Here is a 17,674-nt window from a genome sequence, read left to right as displayed (position 1 = left end):
TCTCCTAGGAGAGAGGCAGATTCAGCAAGGAATAGTATCTCTTGCTATGGGAGCTAGCTGAAGGGGCATGTAGCTTGATGTTCCCCCTTGTGTTTATTAGGATTCACTGACGTAAGGCTCTTGCACTCAGGGCTGGCAGTTTATAGCTTGGATTCCTTAAGCAGCAAATAAAAAATTCATGTATCTCCTGCATTCTGTACATATCTTACATTCTGACAGACAAACAGATATTCATACACCAACATGGTTGTAAATAGGCTCTCAAAGGTAAATTATGAAAAACAAGAAGAAAGAAAAACCATAATGCACAAATCTCCTTGGATATTAAAGATGCAGTTGGCTACAAAGCAGTCATGCACCAATAATGAAGGCTGCCAGCGATCCCTCAGGCCTTCCCTAAATTTGCCTTGCAACTGCAAAATATGAAATGAAGTTCCAAGGAAAAAAAAAATAATCTTTTTCAGTCGTAACAACAAATTCAGATTAACTGGAAATTAATCTATAGAAATAAAAAGAGTTAAAATAGAGCAGATTACATGTAAAACAAAGATCTTTCATGAGTATTCATTAGAGGATAACATATTCCAATACACTGTTATCCTTACAAAAATAATGGAAAAGAGATACAATGAGCTGGTATTAAACAAGAGCAGACAAATTTAATTTCCTGATGAGAGGGCAGGGAACAGCAAGTAGAAAAGATTACGTTTGGGATACTGCCCCATGGTTCATGCATAAAGGCCATTACATCTGACATGAAATGTCTTATTTTTATATTATTACAGATTATTCAGGTGGGGACAAGTGTTTGACAGTCATAGAACCATAGGACAGTTTGGGTTGGAAGGGACCTCAAAGCCCACCCAGTCCCACACCTACTATGGGCAGTGACACCCTCCAGGGTGCCCAAAGCCCTATCCATCCTGGCCTTGAACCCTGCCAGGGATCCAGGGGCAGCTACAGCTCCTCCGGGCACCCTGCACCAGAGGCATCCCACCCGCACAGGGAAGGATTTCTTCCTAATATCTAATCGATATCTCCCCTCCTTCAGCTTATAAACTCACCACACAGCTCACATGCTGGCAGCAAAAAGCACTTAAAGCTGTCTAATGAGCTAAGTTAGATGATGTTTTCAGTGTTTACTAAATGAAGTTTAAGGCTACCAATGAAAAACTAAACTGCATGTGTTAGTTAACAGTATATATTGAAACAATTACTAAATAGCCCTTAAGTGGGCAGATTTGGGACTGTTTTAATGGCTCCTTTAAATCAGTACTTGGATACCAGAATACACATGGCTAATTCAGGTTATTCCTGAGAGGGACAGAGAGCTTACACACTAACAAAACTATATTATTATCTTCACAAAACCCCCAACAAACGAATTAAAACCCAGCAAAACCAATCTTAGCTGCAGAGAAACGAAGGTGCACAATGGATGAACTGTGTTTTTAAACACATCATCCTGCTTAAACAACAGGACCTTGACTATGATGTGTTGAAAGGTTTCAAAGTTTCTGATTTGAAATTTTCAACCAATTTTAACAGAGGGTGTGAGAATTGCACACATTGCCCTGTACACTGATGCAAAGTATTTAAATAATGAATTTCAATTGCATAGGTTTGAAAGATTTTGCATGCTGATGGAGTATCAGAAAAAAGTGTTTCAGAGGTTGGGTGGTATTACACTCCAAAGAAATAGTAAATGTGAAAAAAAACCACCCCACAACACTGAAAACACAGGCTTATTCATCTGCATTTTTTTTTCTGGAAGTTTCCTACACCGCCCACTTCATGCTTCATATTGTCTTTTGACAGGATAATCCAATTCTATTAGCTTGTTTTTCCTAAACATGATAAGCAAGTAAATATGAACTTAAGGAAGTGAATGAGCTATAATTTACTACAACATCAGCAAGCTAATTGAAGATGCAATAATGCAGTGATCAATCTGAAATCACAATTAAGGTAAACACGGATTCAAATTATCAAATTATTTTAATATGATACATGAACAAACAAAATGATGAGGCTAAGACTCTATAGAACATGTTTGTGAAGATTCTGGAGGAAAGTCAGCTTCCTTCTAACCATGACAGTGGGCTGCATTAAGAGCATGGCCAGCAGGTCAAGGGAAGTTATCCTCACTCTCTACCCTGCCATGGTGAGGCCATATCTGGAATACTGTGTTCAGTTCTGGGCTCCCCAGTTCAAGACAGACAGGGAACTACTGGAGACAGTTCAGTGGAGGTCTGTGAGGACAATGAGGGGACTGGAGCATCTCTTATATGAAGGAAGGCTGAGAGAACTGGGCCTGTTTAGCTTGGATAAGAGAAGACTGAGAGGGGATCTGATGAATGCTTATAAATACCTAAAGGCTGGATATGTCTAGAGGAAGGGACCAGACTCTTCTCAGTGGCGCCCAGTGACAGGACAAGGGACAACAGGCTTATATTGGAACACAGGAAGTTCTGTATGAACATGAGTAAAAACTTTACTCTGAGGGTGGCAGCGCACTGGGACAGGCTGCCCAGAAAGGCTGTGGAATGTCCTCTGGAGATACTCAAGACCTGTCTGGACATGATCTTGCGCAACCTCCTGTAGGTGATCCTACTCTGGAAGGGGGGCTGGACTAGATCTCCAGAGGTTCCTGCCAATCCTAACCTTCTGTGATTCTGTGAATGGCAGCTGTAGAGCAATATGTTAAGTGGAGGTGTAAGCATCTGGAGCTTGCAAGAATAGGGGTCTCTCAGCCTTACAATCTTGCCAGAGGGAGTCTGAGCCAGTAAGGGGTTATCAATACATCCATTAAATCCACAGCTTTACTAATGGTATAGTCAAAACCCCTAACTATGCCAGGTTTCCAGAGTGGAATGAGGATTTAAAATCCTCACTTAAACATTATAAACTTCCAAGATAACACCTGGGAATAACAGTATTACTCAGACTTGCTGCCACCAGCACTGATTGCAGAGTCCATTTAAAACTATGGAATGAAAAATTGCAAATAAAAAAAAAAAGGGTTGAATCCTGTTCCTTTCTCAGATCATGAAAAAAATCTCAGTTTTCTCTAGACCACATTTTCCTATATTGCATCTGAAAATATTCATCAAAAGCATTATTATAGTGAAATATGACATGTATTGCTTCTACCATGTTCACAAGGGCAAGCATGTCACCAAAGAAACAAGACCTGTCTGAAACAAACCCAAACCCATCGATGCTGCCTGGTATTTCTATGCTTGCCTACTGTGAAGTGTTTCAAACACACTGGGATTCAGTTATATTTCTTTTACTATTATTTATTTTTACATCTTTTGCATACTTTCCAAGAGAAAAGTGATCCTTACCTTTTATGTCACTAATGGAGTAGCTACTTACCTAGCAATACTAACAGCTTGTTAATAAAGTTGGCGAGTTACCACTCCTGCACGAGTTCTTTTGCTTCCAGTTGCATTACTTAGAAACTTTCCTAGACTACAGATAATTCCCTATTTGTTCAACATTGCGATTTAAATAATTCTTCTCAGCACTAGCTGGATGTATACACTCAGATGAGAATTTAGAGAGCTCACAAAAAGGGTCTTTGTGGGGGTTTTTGAGGTAGAGGAGAGGAAGGACTGGCTATATACTGCCTGTTAATAAGGACAATGTTTCACGTTTGATAGTACCTCTTGGGAAATTTCACTGGAGAAAATACTTCAGGCTCATTATTCTTTATTTTTTCATAACTTCTTGCTAGCCAAAAACTGTTATCTTTCAGACTACATTAAAGAGCTGTTACTTTTTAGGCATAAGGGAGAAACTGTATTCCCAGACAAATAACCAGGGAGAACAATGAATAAGTACAGCCTTTCTTTCAAACCACTCCTGAATTATAAACTCAATTTATGAGTTGGAAAGCTGGGAATTTAGCCTATGTATTGCATTTCGCAGTAAATCATATGTTTATTATGTATTAATTTATGTATTGTATATTCATTGATTTATATTATTGCAGCCAGTGACCTGCTGTATTCAAGGGACATGTCAAGAAAGGAGCAGAAAAAAACATTCCCGAGTCATGGAGTTTGAAATTTACCTTGAAGCAAGTTACAAGCAAATATTGGAAAGAAGAAAAGGTCTTACAGGTACGTTTATACTGAGGATGCCAAATCCACTGGGGTGAAAGCTTTTTCTTATGAAGGCAAGAGATGTTTTGGTTCCTGGCTGGTATAGGGCATGGATCTTAAAATCCTGAAAGACCAGTCTACTGGCCACACAGTAAAAAGTGTTTAGTTTATTGATTATTTAATGGCTTATCATTTGGGGGAATTTTCACTTTCTGGATCATTTGGGGGAATTTTCACTTTCTGCATCTTGTAATACAGGTTTACTCCAAAAGATCCCTGCCACACAGTAATGATCAATCAACAGTCAGTGTTGATTGAAAAGGGCAGTTTATCTCCGTCTTTTACAGGAACCCATTTCTCATACGGCCAGTTGAAGAGTTACTCATATCTGCTTAAATATTTGCTTCCAGTAGAATACCACTCTTTCTCTTTAAGTACATCTATAGTGAAATTTAAAGATGCAATTCCTTATTCAAAGAGCTGCATTTACACCAACGGTTTCTAGATGAGGGACAAAATCACCACTGATAAAGCTGTGTACTAGACACTGAAAAAAAATACTACTGCATTGAAAGAAAAAAAGCTTCTCTGCATTTAATGACTCATTGTTATTGCTTCAAATTTTACTGAATTATTCTCACAGACATTAGTACATTTGTTTTTCTAGGCTTCAAATTGAACTTTGAGACTATCAGCATTAACAGGGGAGCCCACAGAGCCAAAAAATTCTGAAGCATTTAAGAACAGTGTAAGATAAATAATCCTTTCCATGGAATGCTGAAGTATGTATTTCATACAGCTTCAGGAGGCATCCAATCAGATGAAAACCAAGTTTATGTCCATTTCCAAACACAGGGCTGGCAGATTTGTTGGATATTTTAAACACTTTAGCACCAACAGAAACAAACATTCAGAAAGTGACAAACTAAAAATATTTCAAATCATTGGATATAAACCCTGTGAGACAGCAGGTTAAAGTGAAGAACCAAACCAGAAAAGAACAAACTGGCATCTTGCTTCAGGCAACTGATTAATTATTATCTGATAAGAGCCTGAAACTTTATCAAAACAAAACGTATCAGGTTTCTATTCTCCTCAAGGACAACAGAAATGTGTGTTTACTTTCAATGGTAAAAACGACTAAATCAATAAAAAATAAACCATATTTCTTCTTCAAAATAGTGCTAAATATAAAAGACACTTTATTATTCAGTTGATCTACTATTTTAACTGCAGAGGGGAAAAAAAATCCACAAACAATCCTTATTGTTAATTCTGATCATTTTTTTTCTGTAATCATCAGCTCCAAGAGAAGAATAAATATCCTCCTTTTTTTCTCCAGGCTTCATTTTGCATCATGTTCCATTTGCAAAGGCAAGTCATGCTGAAGTGCTTTACTTATTTCTTGTGATATGCCTTGAATACAATGAAGTTATCAAGACATACTTAAGCACAAAGTAGTAAATAGAGACAGAGGTGATACAAGTACTAAGAAAAATCTAGTTAAAAGCTCACTTCAAAGTTTTAAATATTCTACCTCACCTTGGGAGGAAAGAAGAAGAAGAAGAAAAAGAAAATGAAAAGACTGTGCAAGATGCAGGACAGCCACGAGGGACAAGATTTCTAACTGTAAGAGGCTAAGGGGTCAAGTGATGCAAACTTTATTTCCTTGGCTCACTACACCTTTGGCTTTAATCATGTTTCCTGTGAAAATGGTCAGAGAAGCTCGGGGATAAGGTGGGAGCAGATATAGACTTATAAACAAATAATTGAACAAACAAACTCTGTTCCTTCTATCTCTGTCTCTTGGTTGATTCACAGTATCGCAGCTCAATGAACTGAAATGGCTCAGAAGGAATGTTTGGTTAGACGCTTGGTCAGAAGTGCTGTAAATTTATCTGGCTAGTTGCAGTCATGTGATGGGCAATTTTAATGGTGTCAGACTGTGAAGTCCTACCTATGCAGTGATTTGTCCTCCTCTTAACATCAGAAAAATAACAAAAAAAATCCCCTATTCCTCTCTCACACAAAAGGTAGGCAGATGCTGATAAAGACTAAGCATGAAAGATTAATTTGGTATTTGTCTAGAAACTGTACATGAACAGCTTTAAAGACAGTTGTAGATATTTTGCTCGTTATATAAGTCAGTTTCTGGGGTAACTATTGCTGGTATAGAAAGAGTTCCAATGGCAATCAATATGACTCTCAAAGAAACCAAGAAAGTTCAGTTACTGTAGCAGCCCACATGGTTTGCCTATAATTTCCTTTCCTACTGTTGCTTAGGGAAAACAAAATAAAAACTTATTTATATGGAAAAATTTGTTAGAAAATAACTTGAAGAGAAACTACTGGACCCAAAGGAAAATCACTGTATTGCTGATACACTTTGATCAGAAGAATGAAAGATGAAAAAAAAACATTGACTGTTCCAGAATTTTTCTCCCCTCACACTCTCTATATCTTGTCATTCAGCCTAACAACTTCTGAATGCTTAGACCATGTGGAACTGCATTTATTAAACACTGTTCCTGTCCAACTTGCAGCAGGCAAGTGATCAGAAAAGATGATGCATACATATTTTTTATTAAGTAATCAAAACCGGCGATCTCTTCTATTTGATATATAGCACTTCCTCTAATGACCCAGTTTACCAAGGTTTTCGAAAGACTAGCTGTTCTCTTAACATGAAAACAGCTTGCTAAAAGCACTAGTGCACTATAAGACACACATAGCCATCTCCAAACATACTTTTAGATGTATGTATATAAACACATACGAACACACAGAGAGAATTTTCCCTGTGACCCGGGGATGTGCATTCAGAATATACTCCTGATTAAATTCTTTTAGATTAATCTTTAAAAACATTCATATATATTCCATCTTTTTCAAATACACTAGCTGAACTACATAAAAGACAGTTTCAGGAGGTTTTTTTGAGCTTTGGTTGCAAATGACAAAGAAAAATTGTCACGGCAACCAACCTCTTTAGTCAGTATTCTCACTTCTGCACAGCGGAATCATATGCAGATTCACAGGGTAAGCAGTGGGAAATACAAGTAATATCTGTCATATAAAGCAATAAAACACAAGTCAAAATTTTCTGAAGGGCTATGTTTAATTCTAAACACTCACAAAGACCAGTTATCTTGATTTATACACACTGTAGTTCAAATTAAAACACACTGTGTATGTTAAGCATTCCTGGGGGGTAACTGACCTTCAAGGGAAACCTACTCACAGCCAAAAATCACTCGTCCTGCCATGCAGAAAGCTGAGGAGGTGGGAAGGGGACAGCTTGGCTGAACAGAGAACTCCTGACGGAGCTCTGACACAAGAGAAATATGGAGAAGTGGAAGGACTGCTCTACTATCCAGGAGGAATACTGCCCAGGGATTGAAGTAATTAAGAAAGTCAAAGCTCAGATGGAGATAAAACTGGCAAGGGATGTGAAAAGCAATGAGAAGGGCTTTCATAGCTCCAAGGACAGACAAAGGAAGATTAAGAGGCTGAGGTACTCTGTGCCACCTTTGTCTCAACCTTTGCCATCACTGTCTCACAGGCAGTTTGTGCAACTGATATTGCTGTAAGGCCCTCTATTTCATCAAACAATTGTGTGACTCAAGGGACATCTCCAATGCGTTGAAAAGGCAAATAATATGTTCATCTTCAAGAGTAAAGAAAGCTTGGTGAACTACACACTAGACTGCCATCACTTCTGTTTTCAGGAAAATCACAGCAATTCCTTCTGGAAGCGATGTCAGGGAGATAAAGGACAAGAAGGTCACTTGAAATACCTGGATTGGATTTAATAAGGGTAAACTGTGCCTGAGCAACCTGCCTTCTCCAACTGGATGACTGGCTTTGTGGATGAGGGGAAGGCAATAGGCCCTGTTTACTTTGGCTTCAGCAGTTATCATTACAGTCTCCCTCACTTGTGGTATCTTCATTCACAGAAATACTCAAAACTCCGTTTGGCAAGGTCCCATGCAGCTTGCACTAATTTCTACACTAACCCTGCTTTGAGCAGGACGTCAAACTCAATGATCCTCTTAGTGTCTCCCTACACTATAAATTTCCTTATGATTCTATGGTAGTTCTTGTCATAAATGTTCACACCAAAAACGTCAGCAACAAAACCAGAAGCAGCACCTAAAGGACTTAGGGACTTGAGGTTGAAATAGCTAGTAGCAGAAGGAACAAACCTTATTAATTGACAGGCACTAGGATTAACATAGGAGAACACCAAACAGGAAGAAAATATCCAGAGTTATACTTGTGCTAGTTTTGGATGGGACAGAGTTGCTTTTCCTCATTCCCCTGATACTGGGCTGCATTTTAGATTTGTACTGAGAACAACACTGATAACACAGGGTTGTTTTCCTTATTGCTGAGGAGTGCTTACACAGAGCAAAGGCCTTGTCTGCTCCTCACACTACCCCACCAGAGAATATGATGGGGGTGCTACAAGGAGTTGGGAGGAGACACAGCCAGGACAGCTGGCCCCAACAGACCAAAAGGGTATCCCATAACACATGATGTCACGCTCAGCACAAAACTTAAAAAGAAGGAGGAAGAGGTGGAACATTGAGATTGATGATGTTTGTATTCCCAAGTAGCTGTTACACGTGACAGAGCCCTGCTTTCCTGGGGATGGCTGAACACCTGCCTGCCATGCGAAGTGGGGAGTTAATTCCTTGCCTTGCTCGCATGCACAGCCTTTGCTTTCCCTATTGAACTCAATCCACAACTTTTCCCACCTTCACTCTTCCTATTCTCTCCCATATCCCACCGGGGAAAAGTGAGTGCATGGCTATGTCATGCTGGGATTAAACCATGACAATACTTCAGTCATTTACCAGGACACTAAAAGAAGTCAATGGGACCACTTTGAGCAGGTATGCAGGAATAACGGTACTCTGAGCTGAACGTGTTTAATACATAGGCATGCTCTAGGGCATAACATGAGATGCTCTGTATCCTCAGCCTTTTCTCATTGCTGCTGAACTCTTACCCATGGTTAAGACTTGTTTTTATAGTAAATTCCACAGATTAAATGAGTTTCAGTGAGCTCTGATTTTAGGTTTTTTTTTGAATTTAAAATCTAATGTCTTTTTTCCTTTGGGGAAATGTCTCACAAGCAGCAAAATGTTTTGGAAAAATCCTGATTTCTTTTTTAGCAATATTTTTCCTTATAGAAAAATATAATTACTGTACTGTGAACTTCTAATGCTTGCCCAAGGCCTTCCTCAAATGTCTGGAAAAAATTAAATCCCTAAAGAAGAATCTTTATGCCACTGAAGTCTACAAAGTTCCGCTCTAGTGGATAAAATAACTCGTAATTATGATTACTATTACTACTACTGTAAGCATCTGAAGAAGTGAATTGACTGAAGCATGAATGATGCTAAGGAAAAGAAAGTGTCTCCTTAAGATACATAAGCCTCATTTTTCCCTTTTTTATACTGAAGCATTACTATTTGAATTAGTATGCATCCAACACATAGTCCAAGTTCATTTCCTTATATAATAACCTTTTTTTTTCAAAAAAAAAGAGGCTTAGAAGATAAAAGGACAGATAAAAATTTGAAAGACCACAGCATCAGAAGGATATAATTAACTATTTAAAAGAACATGAAGCATTGGAACAGTATCCTAGCAAACTGTCCACTTTCTTAAATTACAAAGTAATGGAGAAATTCACCCTACCTTTCCAGAAACCAAGAAAAGACTATTTGCAGTGTGTCTCTTCTATCTAGAATGGAAGTTTTATGTTCCAAACCAGAATACAGAACTTGAAAGTTTGGTCTTGATAAACTAGATGTATTTATGGAGACTTAGTCTTTGGGATAATTTTCCAACCTAGAAAAGCATTTTTTTTGGCAGTCAGTTTGTTATTGCTCTTCAGTAAAACATAAATATTATAGGAATATCCTAAGAACCAACAAGGAAAGGTGTCAAGATAACAAGAAGGGTACCATACCAGACCTTGTTCTCTCCAACAAGGAGGGACTGATGGGGAATAGGAAGCTATTTAACATCTTTGTCAGCAACATGGACAGTGGAATTGAGTGCACTCTCAGCAAGCTTGCTGATGACACCAAGCTATTTGATGTGGTTGACATGCTGGAATGAAGGGATGCCATCCAGAGGGATGTTGCCTGTGTGAGCCTCATGAAGTTCAACAAGGCAAAGCACAAGGTCCTGCACACGGGATGGGACAATCCTAAGCACAGCAACAGGCTGTGTGGAGAATGGACTGAGAGAAGACCTCAGGAGGAGGACTTCACAGTGTTGGTGGATGTGAAGCTCAACATGAGACAGCATTGAGCACTTGTGGCCCAGAAAGCAAATCTTATCTGGGGCTGCTTGAAAAGCTGCATGACCAGAAGGTTTAAAGAGGTGATTCTGTCCCTTCACTCTCATTAGACCCCAGCTGGTATACTGCATCCAGCTCTGCAGTCCCCAGTAATGGGCAGGCATAGACCTGTTGAAGCAAGTCCAGAAATGGGCATGAGGATGATCAGAGGGCTGAACACCTCTCCTGTGAGGACAGTCAGAGAAAATTAGGCTTGTTCAGCCTGGAGAAGGCTCCAGGGAGACCTTACAGCAGCCTTCCAGTCCCTAAAGGGGCTACAGGAAAGCTGGAGGGGGACTGGTTACAAGGGCAGGGAGTGACAGGACAAGGGGGAATGGCTTTAAGCTGAAGGAGGGCAGATTTAGATTAGATATTAGGAAGAAATCCTTCCTGTGGAGGGTGGTGAACCCCCGACACAGGGTTCCCAGAGAAGCTGGTGCTGCCCCTGGTTCCATGGTAAGGTTCCAGGCCAGGTTGGAGGGAGAGGAGAGAAAGGAGAAGGACACCTTACTCTAGGTTTATCCATAGCTACTCCTTGTACCAAAATTCTGAGAAGTCCATTAAAACTGATTTATTATGTAAATGAAATACAGAAGACAGATTAGATTTGAAAAAAAGCAGAGTAGTTGCAATCTGCCGAAAAGGTACAAAACCTGCTTGCTCGAGATCAAATCTAGCAGAAGGAAAAGATTCAAAACACCTTCTGTAGTCAACTGTGCCAAACACTTCCACACCAGCCTCCTCCCCTCCTATTAAACAACAACAACAACAACAAAATAATGAAGGCAAGACTGCTGTCTGCTTTGAGCACTGGGTAGCACTCAGAACAACAGAGGCATTTGTGCACTCACGTATGAAGAGCAAAACAAAAGAAATGCTGGCAAATCAACCCCAGATACTATTTCTCAGCATAAATGATTAGGGTAGTTTATACAATTTACAAGACTGTTGCATATCCATAGAGAAGCATGTGCAGAAGTAAAATGCAGGAACATGTATACAGCATTAGCCAGAGGATTATGTGTAAATAACAATTAACAGTAGTTGGCACAAGGAGCCTCAATACCTTCATTACTCTGATTGCTATTTCAGTGCTTAAACGTGAAGTTAACACTGCTCTAATTTTTGACAACTTCCTAAATACATCATATAGCCATTATATGAAAGGCTGAAGGATGGAATAAGTATTTATTTCTCTACGTTAGTCTAGAAAATATAGAGCCATTATACCTTGAAACAGAGAACTACCCTTTGTATGAAGATAGATCAATCTCTCAGAATTTCTCTCTGACTAGCAATCAATAAACAGGGATAAAGTGCAGTCAGAGATTGCATTTCATCTCCTTATCAAAATTATTAGCAACAACTAATTGCACAAAAAACATTGAAAAGTACAAAATCAAAATATGAAAACATGCATTACTAATACAAGATATAGTCCAAAGTTCATGACACTAAGGAAAGTCAATAGTGAAATTATTATCCCCATCTTTTAAAAACTCTTAAGAACAGCTTTTTGCGGAGAAATGAAGATCTTTTACATATGATTCAAAAACATCCTCAGCCCTGAATTCAACACTTCACTCTTACAGAATTACCTACAGAAACTTATTTTAAACCTGTAATAATGGCCATTTCACCTGTTCCTGGAACTATAATGTACACGAAGTAACTTTTTTACTGCCTTTGGTTTATTCGTAGAGGCCACAAAAATATCCAAGCTTTGTTACTGGAAGTACTGACTTTTTATCTAATTTCTCATGTTCACACACTCAAATACCACTCCCTCCCAGGTACTACTCAGTCACTCCAAAGCATTACATCGAGTCTTATAATTATTTTCCCTGGCACTTTAAGGGCAAGAAGGAGGAAACTAGTAACTATAGGCCAGTCAGCCTCACCTCTGTCCCTGGAAAGGTATTGGAACAGCTTGTTCTGGATGCCATCTCCAAGCAATTGGAAGACAAGAAGCTCATGAGGAGTAGTCAGCATAGATTCACCACGGGGAAATCATGCTCAACCAGTCTCATAGCCTTCTACGATCTCATGACAGGCTGGGTAGATGGAGGGAGAGCAGTGGATGTCATCTACCTTGACGTCAGCAAGACCTTTGATACTGTCTCCCATGACACCCTGATAGCAAAGCTGAGAGAGCACGGGATAGATGAGTGGACGGTGAGGTGGGTTGAGAATTGGCTGTCGGACCAAGCCCAGAGGGTTGTGATTCGTGGAACAGAATCTGACTGGAGGCCTGTTACTAGTGGTGTTCCCTAGGGCTCAGTGTTGGGTCCAGTCCTGTTTAATATCTTCATTGACAACCTTGATGAAGGAATAGCATCCACCCTCAGCAAGTACGCCGATGATACAAAGCTGGGAGGAGTGGCTGACACGCAGGAACACTGCGCTGCCATCCAGCGAGACCTGGACAGGCTGGAGAGCTGGGCAGTTAGAAACCAGATAAAGTTCAACAAAAGCAAGTGTAAAGTCTTGCACCTGGGAAGGAACAACCGTTTGTATCAGTACAGGCTGGGGGATGACCTGCTGGAGAAGAGCTCAGTAGAGAAAGACCTGGGGGTCCTGGTAGATGACAGGTTGGCCATGAGCCAGCAGTGTGCCTCAGTGGCTAAGAGAGCCAATGGGATCCTGGGGTGCATCCGGAGGAGTGTAGCCAGCAGGTCAAATGAGGTGACCCTCCCCCTCTACTCTGCCCTGGTCAGGCCCCACCTGGAGTATCGTGTCCAGTTATGGGCTACTTGGTATAAAAAGGACAGGGATCTCCTGGAGAGAGTCCAAAGAAGGGCTACAAAGATGATTAAGGGCCTGGAGCATCTCCCCTATGAAGAAAGACTGAGTAAGTTGGGACTGTTCAGCCTTGAGAAGGCTAAGGGGGGACCTAATTGAAGTCTATAATTATCTGAAGCAGGGGATGCAGGGGGAATCAGCCAGCCCCTTTTCAGTGGTCTGTGCAGACAGGACAAGGGGCAATGGCTGCAAGTTGGAACACAGGAAGTTCCGCACCAACATGCGGAAAAACTTTTTCACAGTGAGGGTGAGGGAGCCCTGGGACAGGCTGCCCAGGGAGGTGGTGGAGTCTCCTTCACTGGAGATATTCAAGACCCGTCTGGACGCCCATCTGAGTGATATGTCCTAGGGAGCTGCTTTGGCAGGGGGGTTGGACCCGATGATCTCTCAAGGTCCCTTCCAACCCCTACAATTCTATGATTGTATGATTCTATAACCACCAAAGACCTATAGGGCATCAGCCAGATCTTCAGAAAGGCAAAAGGAAGGAAAAGTAAGCCATCGGAAGTATTTTCATTCTAATAAGCCTTCTAGACAACATTTGCCCTCAAGCTCCTCTCCCCTTCATAGCAGTTTAAATACATACTTGAAGACAGATTTTCATCACAATATTTGGACACTGCTAGTCTGAAGTCTGCTTCAAGTAGTTAAAATAGAGTAATTTTCTAATTCATTAAAAAATTTAAGCCTTTCATTTATGAAGAAGTAAATGCACTGAGAGATCCAACAGTAACTATTCCTGCTCCTGACAATGCTTCATACAGATGTGTTGGCATCTTACTAATTATAAAAGAACTGGTTATTTGATTATAAGGGAAAACAAGAAGGAATTCAGATAATATAAAATTACTATTAAATATATTGTAATAAAAATTTTCTAATCAGGTAAACTTGGTATGAAAATTATGTTTTAAACTAGTTATTCCTCCACCACACTGAAAGTGAAAGTCCTTGTGACTACATGATAAATTAAGCCAACTACTGGCAACAGACAGAACAGTGAGCCACAGCTGTATGGTAAACGATGGTATTTACAAGTGATGTTAATATTCTCTAGAGACACAATGTGACATTCTAGGCATCTGTTTTTCCCTGAACACTTCCTATGGTGCAGCTAATTATGACTCCCAGACAGCCACTAGGAAGGATGACATTAAAACCATTAAAAACTTAGCTGTTTAAAATGAAATTCTTTGATTCCTCCATAAAAAAGCCATATCCTGATATCAAACACTCTGGATGACTTGAAATAGTACTATAAGGATCTAAGTGAACTTTATGAGTTCTGTCCGCAACCCATCCTCAAACATCACAGTATCATTAAGGCAGCAGCCAGATTCTAACACATCATGTAGACGTGTCCACTGAGGTGTTAATTTTAACATATTTTTCACTGTCCTGCCTGTTTGTTGTGTGACAACCAAGAAGCAAGTTCTTTAAAAGAAGAAAAATAATTTCTAATTATCCACGTGTCTCAAGCTCACTGACAGCTGATTTGGTATGTTACACCTGGAATATCACATCTATCAGTGACCAAAACCTAAATAATTCCAGAAACTTTCATCTAATTTGCTACCACACAAAATATAAAGTTAACCACAACATGAGAAACAGTGAGAAGAGGAAAGAATGAAAACTGGAAGAAAGAAGAGATAAAAATACATACAATGTTTTGCAGACATCACTCACCAGAAACAGAGTTCTGAAGTTGCTCAGGTCACCAAAGAATTCTTCTATGCTTATTGCTTTGGGATCAAAGGTAAAGTATTCTCCCAGATTTTCATACAATTTAGTCATGTTGTTGTGCATGTTGGACAATTTTTCATATTGCTCTCGGGCACTCTCAGCGAAGCTGTAAGGTTTTGTTAAGGTAAATGATTCAAATGTAATTCAATCTAACAGTAAAAAAAAGTCAAGAAAAGTCAACACAAAGGTTAGCGCTGGAAAATTTGCTAAAACTCTTATGCTTTCAAATATGACATTTTTATATTAAATGTTTACACATCTGCAAGTTCATACCAACGTAAGGTGGTGGCACACTCTTCTGTTAAATTATATCTCTCAAATGGTGAAGATATGCCACTAATAGACCATACAACTGACTTCATGAAGTTTGCAATTAACTTGGACATCCTTCTTGAAACAAATGATTTTGGAAATTACCTTCTTGCATTCGGTAGACTGATTTGGGGCATGCTCTCACCTATGTAATTTCACAGAACTTATAAAAAAGGAATACCCACCCACCAGCCACCACAGATAACTGACAAACAGTTTTGAAAAATGATTAGTAAGAAAAACGCCATGGAACAATGTATGTGGGTTTTTTACCATTAGGAAGTATGGTAGTTGACTTTTATCCCAGCAGTTAACCATTAAAAGTTTGAGATAACGCTTTTAAATATAAAACCACAACAATTTCACACACACCCCCAATATGAAAATAAAACTATTTTTATAACCCATTTGCAAACACAAGAAAAGTGCAAGCTACTAAGGGAATATTAGTTTCCCGAAAGCAAGAAAGTAACAGTTTGCTGGTTTCTTCTGCCTCCATTGTTTATATCCACAAAGACACAAAGTCATGAATCACTGTAAAAAAAACAACCTAGGTAATACAATTAAACTAGTTCTGCTGATTCTGAATTGTACCTGATGAAAGTATTGTGCTGTACATATCAAAACCTAAGAACAAAAGACACAAGTTATTCCCTGAACTACAAATATCACGCAGGCTAGCTCCCTGTGGCTTTTACTTGTACCGACTGTCTTCCATGCAGATCCTGATTCTTAATACAGCAGAGCTCACACTTCAACCCTTCCCCATACTTGAGTTTATAATTTGAGACTCTGCCTAGTATCACACTTCTAATTGCTCAATATTTTTGAGATCCCTATCTCTCTGCAAAGTAACAAACAACCTAGAAAATAATTAGGGGAAAGAGACACAGAGAGAAACCGTAGAAACCATTTATTTTTGAGATTAGACTACACCCAAATAGGCTTCTTCAGAAAGCAGTCAAACTGCAGAATAAAGCAAGGAAATTCAAGTGGATATTCCGTTCAAACCATTTCTGCAATTACTTGCATTACACGCAAGCATTACAAAGCTGGAAATACCTTCCATTGGAAAGAGGCCTAATATTCCACCAGGATTTCCCTGCTTTAACTAATGGGAGGGGATGGAAATAGCAATTTAAAAATCAGTTCTTAAAAGTATGATCAAAAACCTCATATAACAAATTTCCTCCTAAAAGCTTTATTTTCCAAGTAATCTGCTCTTTTGCATTAATGCTTTGGTAGCATAAAAGGAAAGTTGTATTCTCTTGTTAGCTTATAGAGTTCATATAGAATGGCAAAAACTAGTAACCAACAAGGTCATGGATCTTAATGTATAAGTATCAAGACTTAAAAACAGTTAGATTTACCTATATGGTTTCACAGCAATGCAAACACGACAGTAACATCTACAGATTCAGTTCACTGAAAGGAAGTTTAACTTCCTCGGTCAGAATTTCAGAGTGCTGAATCGCTCCTCTTAATACAAGACAAACTTGGCGTAGTTCAGTCTTCAATGACATTTAACTGTACCAAAGGGAATGAAAGTTTAATGGCAAGAATACATTAAATTGGTAATAATGGCACATTACTGAATTATTAAGCACAGTCTAAAAATTTTAGAAACTAACATGAATTGCCTTAGCGTCAGCAGAGTACTGGTTTGAACAATGTACAAAGAAAAAGAAAATCTAAGGTATATAATTATACAAATTGTATCTCTGGGTCCTTTAAAAACAACCTCACATAATGTCAAACCAAATGACTACAACAATAACTGTAAAGTCTGAAAGAAAAAAAACCCACACCTTTGAACATTCCAGATTTGAAATTAATTCCTTGAGACAAACCCAGGACATATATCATTCTTTTTTTTTGAAGTATTTTGTTCATGAATTTGCATTACAGCAGCTAACTTCAGTTTCCATCCAAGTTCTGTGGTTTGCTTGACCAAAAGAAAGGGGAAAAAAAAACCCCAAACCCAGATGGATAAGGATTTCTACAATGAGAATATTAAGCGAGGTGTTTGTATCAGAACACAGGTAAATATCTTCATGGCTGTATGAAGCCACCTGTACTTACTGAATAAATATTTTCAGTCACCAAGTCAATGATTTTTTACACTTTGCAATATGATCAAATGACTAGCTGGCATTTCAGTGCAATGCCTAAATCAATTCACCTAATTAAGCAAGCAATGGATGGAAATATTATCATGACACTATGCTACTACATTATGTTAGAGCTAAAGAATCACTAATTACCATCAATAATAGAATTAAATTGTTTATGTCCATATCAGGACCACTACCATGGAACTTCCAGGCTTTCTACGGTGTAAACA

At 39.0% G+C, this 17,674-nt stretch overlaps 1 protein-coding gene across 1 annotated transcript in view; it reads right to left on the bottom strand.

The window, feature by feature from the left end:
- The window catches only part of DIAPH2 (diaphanous related formin 2), a 226,576-nt gene that overhangs the window by 79,227 nt on the left and 129,675 nt on the right, over positions 1 to 17,674 (bottom strand). Inside the window, exon 24 of the mRNA XM_084268950.1 lies at positions 14,962 to 15,127. Coding sequence (XP_084125076.1) covers positions 14,962 to 15,127 — 166 coding nt within the window. The remainder of the gene's footprint in view (positions 1 to 14,961; positions 15,128 to 17,674) is intronic.

This window comes from Gallinula chloropus, assembly GCF_964237585.1.
Source record: "Gallinula chloropus genome assembly, chromosome: 11".
In the NCBI taxonomy this organism is placed as follows: domain Eukaryota; kingdom Metazoa; phylum Chordata; class Aves; order Gruiformes; family Rallidae; genus Gallinula; species Gallinula chloropus.
Note: the sequence above shows the minus strand (reverse complement) of the source record. Positions and strands in the feature narration are given on the sequence as shown.